At 33.0% G+C, this 20,360-nt stretch overlaps 1 protein-coding gene across 2 annotated transcripts in view; it reads left to right on the top strand.

Moving 5' to 3' along the window:
* The window catches only part of LOC140432558 (dynein regulatory complex protein 1-like), a 49,169-nt gene extending 29,972 nt beyond the window's left edge, over nucleotides 1-19,197 (top strand). The window contains exons 6-8 of one of the 2 annotated variants that reach the window (XM_072520522.1): nucleotides 4,587-4,792; nucleotides 9,013-9,216; nucleotides 18,872-19,197. In XM_072520522.1, coding sequence (XP_072376623.1) covers nucleotides 4,587-4,792; nucleotides 9,013-9,216; nucleotides 18,872-19,167 — 706 coding nt within the window. In that variant the 3' untranslated portion in view covers nucleotides 19,168-19,197. Of the gene's footprint in view, nucleotides 1-4,577; nucleotides 4,793-9,012; nucleotides 9,217-18,871 lie in introns of both variants that reach the window. The other variant, XM_072520521.1, reaches the window with a different exon arrangement.
* The last annotated feature ends 1,163 nt before the right edge of the window (nucleotides 19,198-20,360 follow it).

Genomic DNA, 20,360 nt, shown 5'->3' with positions numbered 1-20,360 from the left:
TCTCCTAATTTTATATGTACGTAAAAATGTGAGATTCAATAACTACGTTATGAATGTAGTGATCCTGAAGTATGATCTTAGACTATAATTCAAATAGTTCTCCCTAATGACAGACACACCAGTGAATAATTATATTTAAAACAAACACAATAATGAACTTACCAAATGCGTCCAAAAGTTAGATAGTACGTTGTATTCAGTGACGGCTGGTGATAATTTTGTTATTAGAGCACTGATTAGATAATAGAAAAAAAATACTTAGGTACTTACCCAAAGCCTACTTAAAAAAAACTCAGCTCTTCTATTTTTCTCAAAGGTAAACCTTTCGATCACCTTTTCGTTGAAGTCAGAAATTTCTCCAATTAAAATTTTTTCGATGCACAGTATTTCTTTCGACATTATATTCCTGGAAAGGTTTTGATTAATTTCAAGTTAGAGTAACATCTTTTAGTTTCTGCAGTTGTCATTGTCATTTGACATTATTTAATTTTAAGGACGTAAGCAACCGATTACATTTTCAGTTTCTTGGGTCATTTCTGGTCGAAAGTAAAATATTGTCCCTTCCAATCTCAGGGCATATTTTCATCGCTTGGAAATGCGTTGAAGATATCAATGCCCTCTAGTTACTGCGTGCTGTTTCCATGGTAACTACATGCATTTATTAAGCCTTATGAAATCAACCCCGTTTAAAAGCGCTAACACTTAAAACAGTTACATTTATTGAAAAATATAGTTCTTCTTCTTCTGGTGCCGATTCGTTTCGAATATTGGCGATCATTCTGGCTATAATTATTTTATAAACTGATGGTTTAAATAAATTAGTTGTTGCTGTGGAGAACCATTTCCTCAGATTTTTTAACCATGATATTCTTCTTCTCCCAATTCCTCGCTTTCCGAATACTTTGAATTGAAGGATTATTTTCAGTAATCTGTATTTAGTGCCGTTTCTCATTATATGTTCTAGATATTCTAACTTTCTCCTTTTAATGGTATACCATCACCTCTCTTTCTTTCCCCATTCTTCGTGTACAGTCTCGTTGGTTATCTTGTCCGTCCATGATATCCTTAGGATTCTTCTGTATAGCCACATCTTAAAGGTTTCAAGTTTTTTCTCGTAGGAGCCTTACTTTTATCTCCAGGTTAAGGTTGTGGGTTTTAAAGAGTTTGGCCATGTTGTTAAATGCACTCCTAGCCTTCTACATTCTACATTTTACTTCTTGTGAGTGATCCAATTTTTCGTTTACTATTGTTTCAAGATAGTAAACTGTTTTACTCGGTCCACTGGTGTATTCTTGATCAAGCAGTTGGACGTCTCTTATTTTATTTTTGCTGATGGCCAAAAATTTAGTTTTAGATATGTTTACTTATAGTCCAAATCTGTCACTTACTTCATTAACTTTGTTTTTTAGTTGTTGTAAACTATGTAAACTGTCTGCAAAATAACGATGTCATCTGCATAGCGGATATTGTTTAGGCGTTCTCCATTTAAAAGGATGCCATGTTCACAATTTTCCAAGGCTTGACTAAATATTTCCTCTGAATATAGGTTGAATAATAGTAGAATAATAGTAGAAAGTATATATCCTTGTCCAACGCCTCGTAGAATCTGGATCGCTTCCATCGGTTTATCTCCAAGATTTGTTCTTATTGTAACTGATTAGTTCCAGTATAAATTTTGTATTATACGCCGGTCTTTATCATCTATTTGGGTTTTCGTTAGAACATCCATCATTTTTCGGTGTTGAACTGTGTGTGCTTTTTGGTAGTCCGCAAAGCGGGTGTACATGTCGCAAGTCATATCTCTGCATCTTTGGAATAATACCTGTAGACTAAACAGTGCATTTCTCGTACCTACGCCTTTCACGAATCCAAACTGTGTGTCTTCTATTCTCTCTTTGCATAGTTTGTATATTCTGCGATGTATACTTTTAAGAAAAAGTTTTAGTGTATGGCACATTAGACTTATTAGCCTACATTCTCCGCACTTTTTCACTTCGTTTGTTTGGTAACGTAATATATTCTGAAACTAGAAAATCTTTTGGAATATTGCCTGTGTCATAGATATTATTGAAGATTTTACGTAGTATTCTTAAAGATTCATCATCAAGAAGTTTAAGAAATTCAGACTGTACTACGTCTGGTCTAGGAGCTCTCCCTTCTTTTACTGATTTTATGGCTGCTCTTATTTCTTCCACTAGTATAGGTGGTCCTGTTTCCGTAGGTATTTGGGACTGGTTCTCCCTCTCATCAAAAAATAAATTTCGTATGTAATTTTTCCAGGTATTATCAATACTTTCTTTGTCCACGATTACCTCTCCGTTGCCATTCAAGTTTACTTACTCTTCTGTTTTTACATTTACTTGTAATCTCTCTTACCTTTTTATGCACGTTGATGTCGTCGTATTTACTTTGTAGAATTTCGATTTCTTGGCATTTTTTCTCCAGTTTTTCTGTTTGGCTTCTCTTATCTTTCTCTGTATATCCCATTGTAATGTTTTATACACAGATATTGTTCTTGTTTTTCCTTCTTTCTTCCATCAGCTGCAGAATCTCTGTCGTCATCCATATCTTACTCTTACCTTCTTCGTTCTTCATAAAATTGTCTTTAATGTAGTCTATCGTCTTATTAACGGATTCTATCTTCTGTTCTGTGCTTTCCGTTATATTATCGATTTCTTTGAATTTTCTATTTATTGCTTTGCTGACTATTTATTTTACTTCACTACATTTCAGTTTTCTCAGGCCAGTCTTTTTTACAGTTTTTCCGCGTGTTTTCTTTAACTTAGTCTAGGTGGTAGTTTGTAAAATGTGTTTAGCACGATTAAGTCATTTTCAGCTACAAAGATACTCATACTACTACAAAATATAGTTCGGTTAGGTAGAAATATTTTAATGGAATAAAGTTTCAAGAGAAAAGTGAATGAAGTTTCAACCATAAAGTTTCAAAAGTGTGAGTATGAAATATGAAAATATGAAATACAATTAAATTGTATGTATTGCTTGTCAAATTTAAGGTGATACTTGACAAATTTGTCCACCTGCGTAGAAAATTAAGTGAGAACGCATTCGGAGGAAAAGAGATACATAATGCGCTCGGTATCTTCGCCTCCTTGGTACACTCCATACTACAAGTTTACAGAGAGTGACCTTATTTATTAATGGAACTTCTATGATATGTCTATATTGTATGTTATTTTGACGTTTAAATTTTTCCTTCGGAAATTTTTCTCAAAATACAAAATATTTAGTTTTTGTTACTTGGTAAAAAAATTCTTCTAATAATTATATTTTATTTGACTTATTAATATTGACTATTCAGTCATGTTGAAGCGGCAGTTGTTTCGAACACTTCTATAAATGTCTCATTCTGTAATTTTATAAGAGGAATATTGGCAGAGATGAAAGCTTTACATTTGCATTACAGTAAACTGTATAAGAATAAAAGAAGAGTAGTTAATCTTATACCTGGAACATACCGACGAAACATTTATTACTCAATTTTTATACTAGAGTTGTAATATTTCATATTATAGTCGTATAGTTTTATTCTTCGGATCTTTGGCATTTTAGCATTTTAGTAAGTTATAAATATTTTAATCTGTTGTTTATTTCTTTACAATAGAATAATACCCTGTATAAATATTGTCTTCATTAATTTTTTTTGTTATATGTCGCAATGTAGGAACTCCTAGGTTTTTCCGTGACATAATAATTTATTATTATACGCCGAAGTAAACCTTTGTCAAAATCGTCCAAGTTGGATTTTGGGGCAGATCTCATTCTTTTGTTTGGCGTCGAAAATGATGTAGAAGCACCTTCTTCTATATTTTTCATTTCACGAGAGATCCGTTTTATAGTGGCTATACTTACTCCCGTTGCTAAGGAAGCACGCTCTTGAACTTTTTTAAAATCTTTAACATGCGAATTTTGCATCGCTTCTCTCTGTATAAAAATAATTACATTTGCTATTAGAGATAGTGCAAGCACTCCTGACCACGGCGCAGTAGACGAAATTTGGTTTAGTCCCCACTTCCATGCGAAACACATTGTACTATGCACTGTATAATTCCACTTACAATAGAACCTTTCTGCCTTTACGTGAATTTGACTCCGCCTTCGCGCAGCTCCATGGTCAGGAGTGTTTGAACTATCTCTACCTCCCTCGTTTGTCCAGACAAGACTTTGCCTTCTAATTTTGAATGAAAATCCATGTTTATAATTTAAAGTACTTAACAATAATTATTTAAAAAGTCAAATCTATTGTAATACGATATTTCTTCAACACATAGTACCTTTAAACATAAGTAAAATAAAAAAAACTTTGTCGCAGTACCTTGCACTTCGAAGTGCCAAGAAATAATAAGGACGAATTCTGTTGTGGTCGAATGCGCATCGTGGGTGGAGCCTAATTTCAAATCGGCCAAGTATCACGTTAAATTTGACAAGCAATACATAACTTTTCTACAAAGGGCGGAATCCCGTAGCTCTCTCTTACCAGCCGTCAATGGTTATATTATATTATAAAAATATAGAATTTTAAATAGGAGTTGATATAAATAAACAATAACTTTTTTTAGTATTTCTAGATCGATGGTATCTTCTTTGTCTGTTGGGTACTCATTTATGAAAAACCAACGATATAATAGTAGATTATATAATGCGAATATTCCTCCCCTGGAAGAAGCTGTTAAAATGACACAAGCATCAAAATTAGTTATAGAGGAAGCTGTTGACGAGCTACTACCTGGTGTAGAATTTTCGGACATCACAACAGAGGACGATATTTCTATTGGTGAGAAAAAGTGTTTTGAAACCTTCATATTTCTCAACTGATTTTTTTTTAATAATAGCAATATAGCATAAATATTTTTATTAAGTCTTAAAGAAGAAACAACACCATCCAATGAATAAGGAAGCATGAAAGCAGGTTACATGACAAACCAGCTTATTGTAAAAACAAAAAAGGAAAACAGTTAATAGAGAAGGACGAAAAATTTAACATGTAAAACACGTATTTTAAAGACCTCATAAATAACATTCCTGCAATACAATATATTGAAATGTAAATGACAGATAATTGAGGGATGAAGTCCCTCTCAATGAAAAAGAAATTAATAATAAGATCAAAGAAATAAAAATTAAACTTACAATCATACATACAAGGTTTATTGTACCTTGGAAGACTTGTTTCGAACACTAAATTTTGCTGTTCATCTTCAAGTCTTCGGAAAAGTATCTTAAATGCTAAAAATACAAATTGCTACTATTAGAGTTCTGTCAGGTATACTATAAATTATGTCAATATATTGAATGCATAGTTTTAAAAAAATATATACCTATGACGTATAGAGTATTTGACATCTAAATACATATATTTAGGAACTGAGTGTGGATTTTTAGCTTTTGAATTTAAACGAATCAACATTTGATTAATAGTTTATTTATTCTGATATATATATATATATATATATATATATATATATATATATATATATATATATATAGTAAACTCTTAAATATTGGGGAAATCTGCAAGAAAGACTCTAATGTGTATCAATTGTTTCGCCGAACGTTTTCGCCAAAGAGAATTAATTTGGCTTCTTCAGGGCTGAAAGAGAATAAATTATAATTAGCTACCATATATTATCTATTAAAACATTATTGATCTTACCGTAACTTAGAATTGTAGAGTTAGAATATTAAAAAACTTTGCTAGTAACATAGTAGTGTTTTTTGTTACTATGTGCAAAAAAAGTTTTTTGTAAGGTTTGAAATGTATGGTAGCTTTGAACTTGACACGTAAAGGCTTACCCAAGGTTAATAGAAAAACCCAATGTAACTACATTTAAAAGGAGGTAATTCTTTGGATTGTCGGCAATAACTAAATTTTTGATTTTTAGATAGTTTAAAAGTGAGGTTCTGTTTTAGCCAGAACGCAAGCGCTGACAACTTCATTGTTCTTATGAATCTTTATGTCGTTAAGGTTCATTGGTAAAAAACGAATGAATTTAAATCCCAGTATAGGGAAATATTATTTTGATTTACTTTATTTAATTATATTATATTGTTCATGTATTATTGCATCTTATTGAGATGTATCTAAGAAAAGCAAGGGAATGTTATATATTTTTTTGTGTTAATGAAAATTAATTATAAAGGTATGTTAGTTGTTAATGGATATATCAGTCGAGTTAGTTATCTGTGATATAGTATTGTTCTTGGTATCTGATTTAAGTAACAAGTGGTATATATCGCTTAGATTCTTGATGTCACTCTTAACATTAATGGAGAAATCGTTAAGGAAAATATAAGACATTTCAATGAACTCTCTTTTAGATTTATTGTTCTCACGGTGGAGAATTGTGGTGTTAGTATAGTCCATGAGATGACCAGTGGAATGGACATGTTTGGCTAATGCACAACGGTCAGGGTGAAGTCGAGAATCACTTTTGTGTAGTGTAATACGTGATTTCAATAATTGAGATGTTTGACCGATGTAGGAATTGTTGCAAGAGAGACATGGAATGTTGTAGACAATATTACTAAGCCTATCTATGGGAGTCTTATCTTTTATCTTAGAATAAAGATTATTAATTGTTAGGGCTGATCTACAAGCCACATTAAGTTTAATGTTGTTATTATTATTGCCAAAGCTATTTTCAACACTTTTCAGAATCCTTGTTAACCCCGGAGTGATATCTCTGAAATATGGTAGTAAAAATTTTTGTTTATAGGAGTATTCGAGACTGGGTTCCCACTTAAGACATTAGGATCAGCATTGTTAGTCGCGAAGGAAGGTGTAATATCTTCGTCATGGATAGTATTAAACAAAATCTTATTAACTAATGGTGTTGGATAAGCGTTTGAAATAAAAAGTTTCTGTAGGATTTGTAGGTTTTTTGTATGAAATGAAGAATCTGATAGTTTTGTTACTCTATTTTTCATCTGTTTGATTAAGTTGACTTTGGTAGAATTGTTATGGTATGAGTTGTAGTTAAGGTATCTACCAGAATGGGTCGGTTTTTGATACCAATCTATTTTGATGTTGTTGGTTTCCCTGATCATCCTTATGTCGAGAAAGGGGACGGACCAATTACCATCTTCCCTCTCTATAGTGAACTGGATGTAGGGGTCATAACCATTAAAAGTATCTAATAGTTCATCTACCTTGTCATTGGGTATAGCCAAAATGATATCATCAACATATTTTTTAATAAATGGAATATTAAAGGATAGTAAAGGAATGACTGAGTCTAATACATAATCCATAACGTAAGTTATGGAAAACCAACAACATCAAAATAGATTGGTATCAAAAACCGACCCATTCTGGTAGATACCTTAACTACAACTCATACCATAACAATTCTACCAAAGTCAACCTAATCAAACAGATGAAAAATAGAGTAACAAAACTATCAGATCCTTCATTTCATACAAAAAACCTACAAATCCTACAAAAACTTTTTATTTCAAACGCTTATCCAACACCATTAGTTAATAAGATTTTGTTTAATACTATCCATGACGAAGATATTACACCTTCCTTCGCGACTAACAATGCTGATCCTGATGTCTTAAGTGGGAACCCAGTCTCGAATACTCCTATAAACCAATATTTTTCACTACCATATTTCAGAGATATCACTCCGGGGTTAACAAGGATTCTGAAAAGTGTTGAAAATAGCTTTGGCAATAATAATAACAACATTAAACTTAATGTGGCTTGTAGATCAGCCCTAACAATTAATAATCTTTATTCTAAGATAAAAGATAAGACTCCCATAGATAGGCTTAGTAATATTGTCTACAACATTCCATGTCTCTCTTGCAACAATTCCTACATCGGTCAAACATCTCAATTATTGAAATCACGTATTACACTACACAAAAGTGATTCTCGACTTCACTCTGACCGTTGTGCATTAGCCAAACATGTCCATTCCACTGGTCATCTCATGGACTATACTAACACCACAATTCTCCACCGTGAGAACAATAAATCTAAAAGAGAGTTCATTGAAATGTCTTATATTTTCCTTAACGATTTCTCCATTAATGTTAAGAGTGACATCAAGAATCTAAGCGATATATACCACTTGTTACTTAAATCAGATACCAAGAACAATACTATATCACAGATAACTATGTCGACTGATATATCCATTAACAACTAACATACCTTTATAATTAATTTTCATTAACACAAAAAAATATATAACATTCCCTTGCTTTTCTTAGATACATCTCAATAAGATGCAATAATACATGAACAATATAATATAATTAAATAAAGTAAATCAAAATAATATTTCCCTATACTGGGATTTAAATTCATTCGTTTTTTACCAATGAACCTTAACGACATAAAGATTCATAAGAACAATGAAGTTGTCAGCGCTTGCGTTCTGGCTAAAACAGAACCTCACTTTTAAACTATCTAAAAATCAAAAATTTAGTTATTGCCGACAATCCAAAGAATTACCTCCTTTTAAATGTAGTTACATTGGGTTTTTCTATTAACCTTGGGTAAGCCTTTACGTGTCAAGTTCAAAGCTACCATACATTTCAAACCTTACAAAAAACTTTTTTTGCACATAGTAACAAAAAACACTACTATGTTACTAGCAAAGTTTTTTAATATTCTAACTCTACAATTCTAAGTTACGGTAAGATCAATAATGTTTTAATAGATAATATATGGTAGCTAATTATAATTTATTCTCTTTCAGCCCTGAAGAAGCCAAATTAATTCTCTTTGGCGAAAACGTTCGGCGAAACAATTGATACACATTAGAGTCTTTCTTGCAGATTTCCCCAATATTTAAGAGTTTACTATTTAACTAATCTGCAAAGATTAAATTTCTTTTCTATATATATATATATATATATATATATATATTTATATATATATATATATATATATATATATATATATTTATATATATATATATATATATATATATATATATATATATATATATATATATATATATTATTTTTTTTTCCTAGACGTTGGTGGAGGTGAAGAATCAGACTCTATATTAAGACGAAAATCAATGATGGTGAAAAAAAGGTTAATGATGAAGGACCTTAAAGATAGAACATTATGCCAGTTTCACCACCCTTTAGTTATCAGCCGTATATATGTGATAAAAGCTCTAAACGAATTTATAGAATTCTATCACCAAAAGTCGAATCCAATTCCAACCACAGGTAAAATATTATCTTTCGTAAATTAAGAATTATCTTAAACATGTATGTCAAAGAAATAAAAACGAAACGTTCTAGAAGAGTGTCCTTATTTTTACTTTAACATTTTATACAGTTTCGGCTACACTAGTTACATGTTTCTAGAAGTTTCTATCTTGGATTATTTGATACCATTTGGTATCATTTCTCTTTGATACTCAGAGATTTTTGGCATCTTCTTCTTCACGTGCCATCTCCGCGACGGAGGTTGGCAATCATCATGGCTATTCTGATCTTAGATGCTGCTGCTCTGAATAGTTCAATTGATGTGCATCCGTACCATTCCCTCAAGTTACGCAACCATGAGATTCTTCTTCTTCCTACACTTCTCTTGCCCTGGATTTTCCCTTGTATAATCAATTAAAGTAGGTTGTCTCATTACGAATAACATGCCCCAGGTATTGCAGCTTTCGTGTCTTGATGGTTTTCAATACTTCCATTCTTTTGTTGATTCTTCTCATGACTTCGTTGTTTGTTACATGCTCGGTCCATGATATCTTCAGGATTCTTCTATACACCCACTTTCAAATGCTTCCAACTTTTAGCAGTCGACGCGTTAAGTGTCAGTGCTTCTATCCCATAAAGCAGAGTCGAGAAAATATAACACCTTGCCAGCCTAACTCTCAAGTCCAATTTTAGTTCTCTTGCACAATGTACCTTTCTCATTTTATTGAAGTTTGTACGTGCTTTCTCTATTCGAACTTTGATTTCTTTGGAGTAATTGTTTGTGTGATTAATTATTGTGCCAAGATAGTGGTAGTTTTCAACTTGTTCTAAAGCACTACCGTTAATTGTCAGGCTTTCACTATTATTTTGGGTTTTTGATATTCTCATAAATTTGGTTTTCTTGGTGTTTATTGATAATCCATATTCTTCTCCATACTCAACTATCTTGTTCATTAGCTTTTGGAGATCTTGGAGCTTGTCTGTTATTATGATACTATCGCCCGCATATCTAATGTTGTTAATTGGTGTTCCATTAACCTTGATTCCTGCTGTTTCTCCTTTAAGAGCTCTTTTCATAATTTCTTCAGAGTATGCAATAAATAGTAGTGGTGACAATACACACTCCTGTCGCACTCCTCTTTTAACTTCGAACTCTTCTGATGTGTGTTCATTAATGGGTACGGGTGCCTGCTGTTTATAATATAGATTTGTTATAATTCGAAAGTCATTGTGTTGTAGTTGTTTTGCTTTGAGGATGTCCATTAGCTCTTTGTGGCGGACTTTGTCGAAGACATAGGCATTTTTTTGCATGATATTACTCGTCAGATAGTTGTATATCGTCGTTGCGCGAGCAAAATCTGCTATGTACACTTTTTGGTGAAATTGAGTTATGAGCACAGAAATTCCCAAAATTTAATTCTTAACACATTGGTATAATCTGCTCTAGGCTATGAATAGAATTAACCAAGTTATAAACTTTTGGTTAAAATCTGCTATGTGTTCAGGTGAGGTAAAATCTGCTAAGTACTAAAATTGCATATAACCGAAATTGCTCTTTGTAAAAGTTGAGCGACTACGTGCACTTATCAGATTTTAACTTTATTAAATTCTCCGCTGTAACTATATTTTAGGCACTTTTATATTAAAAACACATTCTTTTGTGTTAATTTCATTATGAATTTGACTGAGTATGTACTTTTTACACACAATGCAGTATTATACGGGCGATTTATAAACTTTTCGCTGCCGTCCGCGTTCGCAGTTGGCGTTGGATTGGAATAGTCCATTATTTATAAACTCTAGCGGCCGTGCGTCGCTACCACGCAACACAACTTATCTGTTCTATGGTGCAGTGTGTGCATATTGTAATAACTTGTTTCTTTTGCATTCTTTTGCAATTTTAAAATTAGTGTTTCTCTTCAGTTTATAATAAACTATTTCGACAGGGGACTTATAAATCAAGGTTTGTATTAATTTTTTAATTCATCTGCTAATAAAATCATTTCAAAATTTTATTTTCTCTTTTGAGGTTAGGTGCATCATGAACTCATATTATAGCCTTGTTATACATTATTTTTCTCAATTACTCAATTATTAGGCTCCGAACTAAATTATTTAATAATTAAATTATAATATAAAATTATGCATAAAATTTATTATGACCATTGTTTCAGGACAACGGCTCATAGAAGCAATGGTAGAAGGCGTTTTTTAACCTCTGCTGAAATGGAACAAATTTTGAATGAAAGTACTACCGACAACGAAGATTTTAGCTCGGATGATGACTATAATGATCCAAATTAGACGCCAATCGTAACCACTTCTGTCTAAGTACACTCGCGTCTAAATTCTGCTTCTATATACATGGGGGAAACAACTTCGGTCAATCAGCCCCCAGACAAACCAGCTGTCGACAAGCCTGAGAATACAACTGTGGTCGAACAGCCCCAGGACACACCTACGGTCGACCAACCCCAGGACACACCTACGGTCGACCAACCCCAGGACATAGCTGCGGTCGACCAAACTGAGGAATCCATTACTAGGTTATCCAGGAAAAGAGCAGCTTATAAGAGACGGACAGCTAAAAAGAATCGATTGATGGGAAAAACATACATTGGCTTCGAGAAAAATGAAAAAGGAAAGATAACTCAGGCAGTAGAAAGACAGGAGAGAGGTGTACTGCCAAGATGTAAACATGACGATGTCCAACAGAAAACAAAAAGAACTCATTTATGTGCCCAAATAACAGACGACGAAAGAAAAGAGATTAACGTTATGTTTTGGAATTTAACAAGTTGGGAGGCAAAAAGAGTTTTCGTACAAAGTAATGTTGACATACACTCTCCGAAACAAAGAAAAAGAGGTAATCAAAACAATGTCGAACCGAAGAAAGCCTGTTCACGTGATTGCCATTTAAAATCACCTTCGTCAGGCAATCGAATCTTTGTGTGTCGAATGTTTTTTCTAAACACACTTAATCTTGGTCGTGATACATTTTTACGATGAACGGCACCAGCAAATACTACAGGCACAAACGATGTAACAGAGCCAGCTGTAGAAGAAGAAAGCAACTCTGTATCAAAATCAGAAATTAATCGTAAAAATGTTGAAAGTTGGATTGAACTCTTACCGAAAGTTCCAAGTCATTATTGCAGGAGTCAGACAGAATATCAGTATGTTGAAAGTAATTTTAAATCATACAATAATATGCACAAAATCTACAAACACTGGTGTGTAGAAAATAATATTGATTCAGTGTCACGTAAGATTATGTGCCAAATATTAAATAAAAAGAAAATCTCCATACATCATCCTCGCAAAGACCAATGCGACAAGTGTGTTGAGTTTGAAACTAGAAATGTAAGCAAGTCCGAGTATGATCTTCACATTGTAATGAAGAATGAAGCACGTGAAGCCAAGGCAGCTGCAAAAGAGTCTGCTTCAGAAACAAGACTTGTAGTAACGATGGATTTGCAGTGTGTTCTATTGAGTCCAAAACTGCTCGCATCTCTTGCTTACTATAGGCATAAACTTCAGTTGCATAATTTTACATTATATAACCTGAAATCAAGAGATGTATTCATGTACGTATGGCACGAAGCCGATGGCCAGGTATCATCAAACGAATTTACGTCATGTATTGTGGACTTCAGTCGTAACTGTCCGCGTAGTTATACAGAGTTCGTTTTGGTATCCGATGGTTGCAATTATCAGAACCGAAACAAAGTTTTGTGCAGTGCTCTAAGTGATCTGGCTAAAGAATTGAATATCACAATTGAACAGATCATACTTGAATCTGGTCATACTATGATGGAAGTAGACTCGGTTCACTCGACACTGGAATCTGTGTTCATAGCTCCAATATGGACGCCATCTCACTATGTAACACTAATGAAATCAGCACGACCGCGCCAGCCTTATTTTGTGAATCAAGTACATTACGAGTTTTTTTTTAACTATGAAAGTGTCCCATCAAATTTCAACAGCATAAGACCGGGGAAGTCTGTAGGAGATCCACGAGTTGTCGACATACGAGCACTCAAATACACTCCTGATGGGTGTGTATACTTCAAACTTCGACATCCTGAGGACTATGCTTTGCTGCCACAAAGACGCCCTAACACACTCTTCAACCCTATACCTAAGCTTTATGATAGTCCACGACCTATTGACAAGCAAAAATATGATAATTTGCAAGATCTCAAAAGATTTATAGACCGGGAAAGTCATGCATTCTATGACAGTTTGACACACAAATAAGTTCAAACTAAACTACAAAATGTTTCAGTAAATTTGATGTTTCGTTTAGAAATTTCTAATTTTTGTTTCTGTTTTTGTTTAATTCTCAATAAATACAGTTGAATATTCATTTGTTTTATTTTTAAATCAATAATAAAAGAAACAATTTGTTTGAACATGTTAGGCAAAATCTGATATTTACTAAAATCTCCCAAGTAAAATCTGCTATGTAATTTTTTTTTTTCACAAAAACAAAAATAAATCTCAGTGCCTATTTCAGACTTAGTAAAATACGCTTTTACATTAACCATATGATTATTCTACATATATCTTCCATAAACAACTATCTTACACAACGTACCATTTTCAAACAAAACAGTTTTATGTCTCCCCTGTAAAATTTAGTTTTCTACACATAGCAGATTTTGCTCGCGCAACGACGATATACAAATATCATAAAGTTGTATATATAATTTCAAAATCAGCACTTGATAATACCACACAAAATATGGGCCTTAAATTATTACTCTACATATCTTATAAAACCAAACAACTCTATAAATTTAATTTTTTGTTCTGTAATTTCCTGTTCTTTAATTTACTGTTCTGTTTCAAAATTTTATACCTCTCTACTCTTCTCAAATTTTAATAAACCGCTTAACTTTTACTTTTTTCCAATGTTACTTGTCTTGTCTGGAGTCACTGACGTAAAAGCTCGACGAACTACATTTCCCAAGTCCTCATTCGAAACATATCTTCATTTTCTAACCTCCTCTTCAATGAGATTCCGCAGTGCATTTTCCGGCGTTGTCAAATATGGGCTTCTAAGAGGCCAATACATTGCTGTAGGACAGTTTGAAGAACTTTCCTACACCTCGTCCAATCCATCGGCCCGGGAAGACTTCATTCAGGCAGTTGCGGACAATGAGAGCCAAATTTGGGGGTGCGCCATCCTGTTGAAAAGTAACAGTGTTAGCAGTTCCCTGAGCCCTCAATTGCGGTAGTAACCACTCGTTGATCATCTGCTGATAAGTGTGCGGAGTTACGGAGACTTTAAAAAAAAGGCCTAAGCCCATATTGAAGTGATTACAGCCCATGAGGCATGACATTAGGCTGTCCATTTCCTCAAAGAAATGAAGGTTGTCGTGAATACAACAGTTTTTTGGTCACATGCTCTAGTAAACCTTGAAGCAGTAATTGGACTCAAAGGTCCATCTCATTAAGACTCAACTCATTAACAGATACTGACCAGATTGATTTCACTTTTAAATCCTTTCGTATGTGATCTTGCATTGTTGACCGTGGGATACCAAACCCACATATCCGTGGGCTCTGCAGAGCCTTTCAGAGTCGACTTCATCGATTCACTTCCAATGGATTCTTCAATGTCGGCACAAGTTTCAGCTCGAGTGCTTGGTCTTCCACGTGCCTCGAGAACGGTTCTCAATGGACTACCTAAGTCTGACGTCACAATGGGCGAGGCTTAGAAGACCTTTCCAAACAAATCTGTTTTACGTGTATTTCTCCCATAAGAAGTTGGAAATGTTGATTTTTTTAATATTTAAAAGAATAAATAAGGATTTTTGGTTCTGAATATTCATTCTGTGCCATTGGTTTTATTTGTTGTTCGTGAATTTGTGAGGTAAGAATATCAAAGTAATAAGATATTTACTGTCAAAATTCATGTTTTAAGGTTATATTATGTTTTATTAAAACTTTAGTTATTATTTTGTTTATTTCAAGGTATTGTGTTGTTGTTTTCATCAGGGTTATTTTAACGTAAATCAATAAATCATTGAAATTAGTTATGAAGATGAACAATATTTAAATTAATCTTTTATTCTTTTTAGGTGTCAATGATTCTATCCTTCAATAGTGGGAGTGGATATAATACATCAAATTTGTCAAAGAGTGTGGGAGACAGGTAAATGGCCTGAGGACTGGACACAATCACTATATATTCCCATACATAAAAAGGAGCGAAAGATTTATGTAGCAACTATCGCTCAATTGCTCTAATTGCGCATTGCAGTAAGATACTCTTACACATAATTCTCGAGAGGATAAAGCCCTTTTTACTACCTAACATTGCGGAGGAACAAGCAGGTTTCATCCCCGGGCGTGGTACTAGAGAAAAAATTTTAAACGTACGGCAGATTGTAGAAAAATCCAGAGAATTCAACATCACAACATATTTGTGCTACATAGATTATAGTAAAGCTTTCGATTTGATCAACTGGAGTAAAATGTGGCAGGTTTTGTCTGAAATGGGAGTCCCCAATCATCTGATACTGCTAATTAAAAGCCTGTACAATAACAATTATGCCAGAGTTAGAATAAATGGGAAACTAACCGATAGTTTCAGGGTCACAAAGGGCGCGAGACAAGGCTGCATACTAAGCCCAATTCTATTTAACATCTATGGTGAATGGATAATGCGGAAAGCTACTGAGGACTGGAACGGTGGCATCACCATTGGCGGGAAGAAGATTTGCAACTTGAGATATGCAGATGATACTACTATCCTCGCTAGTTCTGAAGCTGAATTGATTCACCTGCTACAACGGATAGAAGACGTAAGCTTAACGATGGGCATTAAAATAAACAGAGATAAAACGAGAATCATGATAATTGACAGAGCTAACAACAATCAAAATCATCTGGTCATGATAAACAATATCGCTGTTGTAGATAAATTTGTGTATCTGGGCTCATTAATTACCAACAAAGGAGGCTGTACTGAAGAAATAAAGCGGCGGTCAGCAATCGCAAAAAGCGCTATGGCAAAATTAACAAAAATTTGGAAAAGCCATGAAATAACTACCGATACAAAAATGAGACTAGTAAGAAGTCTAGTTTTTCCAGGTTTTACTTATGCATCGGAATGCTGGACCCTTACTGAGAAAGACAAAAAGAACATAGATGTATTTGAGATGTACTGCTGGAGACGAATGCTGAGAATACCATGGGTGGCCCGAAGAACAAATGAATCCATACTGGACCAGCTAAACATAAAGAAAAGACTAAGAACACAAATATCAGAACAAATAATAAGATATTTTGGACATCTGCCTCGAAAAAATGGTCTTGAAAAACTTACCATCCAGGGAAAAGTAGAAGGCAAAAGTAATAGAGGTACACACTCAGAGGTACAATCTTCCACACGATACACGGACCATATTGTTGCTACCATTGGCGCTCCATTGTCAGAATGTGCTCGAATGGCAGAAAATAGAAAAACGTGGAGGAACATTGGGAAATTTAGCTAATAGCTTCATGATATCACGATACCTGCATCAGGTCAACGACTAAGAAGAAGATTCTATCCTGTAAAAGACTAAAGATATTCATTTTCCCCTAGTTTACTTTAATCGATTTTAAATTGTTTTTTTGTTTATTTTATTTTTATCTATATTATTTGTAAATTTCATAACGTGATAAATTACGGTTTTAAAATTGTACATATTGTATAGTATTATAATACTGTATTTAGATTGGGCAATTGCCCGTTGAGAAATAAATAAATAGCAGTGAGTAATGTCTCTTTGTCACAAGACATGTTTCTGTATATTTTTGTGTTATTACATTTTCTATTTATTATTAAGATAAATTTTAATAGCAAAACTTGATTATTTTTTCTATATTATTAAATGTAAATTTTGATCAAGAGAATCAACTGGCTGGTCCATTGTATTTCACATTTTTTTTATTTAACAATAAATGTATAGTTGTGTGGATATTACTGCTGCTAACATTATTTCTTTTGTTGCTTATTTTGATTTCTATTGATGAGTTGTCAGAAAATAAATTTATTTTTATACATAAATTGTATAACATTAATAAACTTTTCAAAAAGTAAATAGTGTTACATCAAGTATTTACAAGGGTTAACGTTGTGAAAAAAACACAAAATGAATTTAAAAAATAAATTTAATTTACCAAAAATTTAAATAATTCATTATTGTTGTAAACCATGTAATTATCTTCTCTACACAAGAAGCAACAGCAATTGCATTAGAGATGAGCTCCATTAGATGTGGATTTAGAGCCTTATACCTTTGATAAAGGATACTATTACAAGATTTACAACAATAAATTCCTGATTGAAAAATGGACTTGTCACAATTAACTTCAGAGGTAGATTTTAAAATTATACCTGATTTAAAGACAATTTGGAATAAGTGACAATCATATTTTATGTTAAAAGATATCAAATGGTAAAATTTAATAAAAAATATTAAGAATTGATCATCGAACAATTTTTCTTATTAGAACAAAGCTAGCATGTCATAAATTTGTTTAACGGATGATTTGTAAATATATATTTATACCTTCAAGAGTAAAAGCTATAAGCAACATTAAAGCTTCAAAACCAAGTTAAAAAAATATATTTGTTGTTAAATATAAAGCAATTTTTAAAATGACACATTAATAAGTTTTATTTGTTCGAGAATGGTATTAACATTATTATTGTAATTTTTATACTCCTTTAAAAACATTTGTTGCTTGTTAATAATTCAACAAATAAATATTTCTTTAAAAGTGTACACTTCAACTGGCTCAAGCAAAAAATTTAATTGATGTCACAGATCCAAATTTATGTTTCACCATCTACATCATTATTCTGCCTCTCGTTTCTTTCCCGATATTTTTATTTCTCCATATTGTTTCGTTTAGGCAGCCTGCGGCTCTGTTTGCTCTATTCACTTGATCTTCCACTTCGGTTTCGAGCTTTCCGTAGCTAGATAATGTGATGCCTAGATATTTAAACTCTATCACCTGTTCTAAGATCTGACCTTTCAGCTCCAATTTACATCTTAGTAAATTTGCTGTTATAACCATGCATTTTGTTTTTGTTGGAGAAATTAACATTTTAAATTTTCTGGCGGTTATATTAAATTGGTGCAGCATATGTTGTAAATCCTCTTCACTTTGAGAGAGTAGTACTGCGTCTTCTGCATAGTAAATTATTTTAAGTTGTTTTTTTCCCATTTGGTATCCTTTTTTAGTTCTTACTTTTTTTTATTATTTCATTCATAATCAAGTTGAACAATAGAGGACTCAGGGAATCTCCCTCTCTTATCCCATTGCCAGCTTCAATAGGGTCGGTTAGTTCTTCTTCTACTTTTACTTTTATTGTGTTGTTTTGGTAGATATTTTCGATCGTTTTGATTATTCCTAGAGGTATGTCTCTTGCATTCAGTAAGTAAGATATGTATACTGTAGTGATAAAATATTATAATAAATTTTGTGGAAGTTTTGAAAACAAAGTTTTCAGTGTTTTATGGTTGTATTATCCTGTTCCATTTTTCATGTATATATATATATATATATATATATATATATATATATATATATATATATATATATATATAAGTATATATTATTGATTTCTGTGTGTATACATAAATATATCCTTATATATTTTTAGGTGAAAGATTGCATAAAAGGCGATACACGATATCTCGTCTACTAGACGATGAAGAGATTAGCGAATACTGGAAAAGAATTACTTGTGTTTACAGTGAAGAACGGTTTAAAGTGTGGGATGCTTTATTAAAAGGACTTAAGCACTATCATGAAATTTTAAAAGAACGAAAGGTTATGGCAAAGGAGGTGGTTGAATTAAGGAAGATAAATGAAAGATTAACGAAAAAATTGGCTGAGTATCAAGATCATAGTGTATTATTACCTCCCATATGTTCCCATTCTATTCGCAATAAGTAATATTTGTAATCAATTAATACACGATTTTATAAGTAATGTAGGATTATTTTTTTGTAAACAAACAAGATTTTTGTCGATCTGTAGATCGTTTTATGAGTCTAATAATAGTTTAGTTTTTTGTCCTTTTTTTCCCTTTCCTTCGTCCTTTCTTTATATTGAAAAAAGTATCTTTTGTTAAGAAAAAGTCGTATTTGGCCGAGTTTTGGAAAAAAATACTGAAACCCGTAGATTTAGTTTTCAAATGCAGATTCATCCCAAGAAAGCTCCTGGTTATGATTTAATAACAGGAGAATTACTTCAGAAGCTACCGAGAAAAGCAGTGTGTACTACATCTTCGCTACTTTCCAATACAATGGAAATTTGCTCAAGTTACTATGATTCTGAAACCTGGCAAGCCCGCAACACAAGCAAATTCGTATCGTCCTCTAAGCCTACTCCCAATAATGTCGAAAGTATTAGAAAGGCTAGTATTACATAAAATCGAGGAAGTTGTTTCCATGAACGAAATTATACCACAACACCAATTCGGATTTAGACGTGAACACTCAACCATCCAACAATGCCACAGAATAGTAAATATAATTAAAAAAACTCTCAAAAAAAGAATGTTTTGCGTTGGAGTGTTTCTCGATATACAACTGGCATTTGATAGAGTATGGCATAAAGGTCTCCTCTACAAACTGAAATTACACCTAACAGATCAACTTTACTTTATACCAAAATCGTATTTCACTGACTGTTACTTCCAAGTCAAAATTGAAGACGGCTACTCAAATTACCACATCATACAATCTGACATACCTCAGGGTAGCGTTCTGGGCTCATTTCTGTATCTGATATTTACAACAGACGTTCCAAACAGCAATGGTACCTTCTTAGCTACTTTTGACGATGACGCGGGAATCTTGGCAGTGGATATCGACCCGAGGGTTTTCAGACGAGGATACTGTATGCGAGATACTGTATGCGAGATATAGAATTTTCGATGGCTGCTGTATCGGATTCACGGGCATGCTCGTCAGTATGAAAATAGTAGCAGTGCAGTGCGGTTATATTTTTGGATTACGGATGTAGAAGAGTATGTTATGCTGTGGTACATATTAAATAAAAAGAAAAAGAAACTGAAAAGACGACGTAATTTGTGGGTTCATCCTATTGTAGAATTAAGAGAAACCAAGGGAACGTATAATTTG

The sequence above is a fragment of the Diabrotica undecimpunctata genome, chromosome 1 (genome assembly GCF_040954645.1).
Source record: "Diabrotica undecimpunctata isolate CICGRU chromosome 1, icDiaUnde3, whole genome shotgun sequence".
NCBI lineage: Eukaryota > Metazoa > Arthropoda > Insecta > Coleoptera > Chrysomelidae > Diabrotica > Diabrotica undecimpunctata.
Note: the sequence above shows the minus strand (reverse complement) of the source record. Positions and strands in the feature narration are given on the sequence as shown.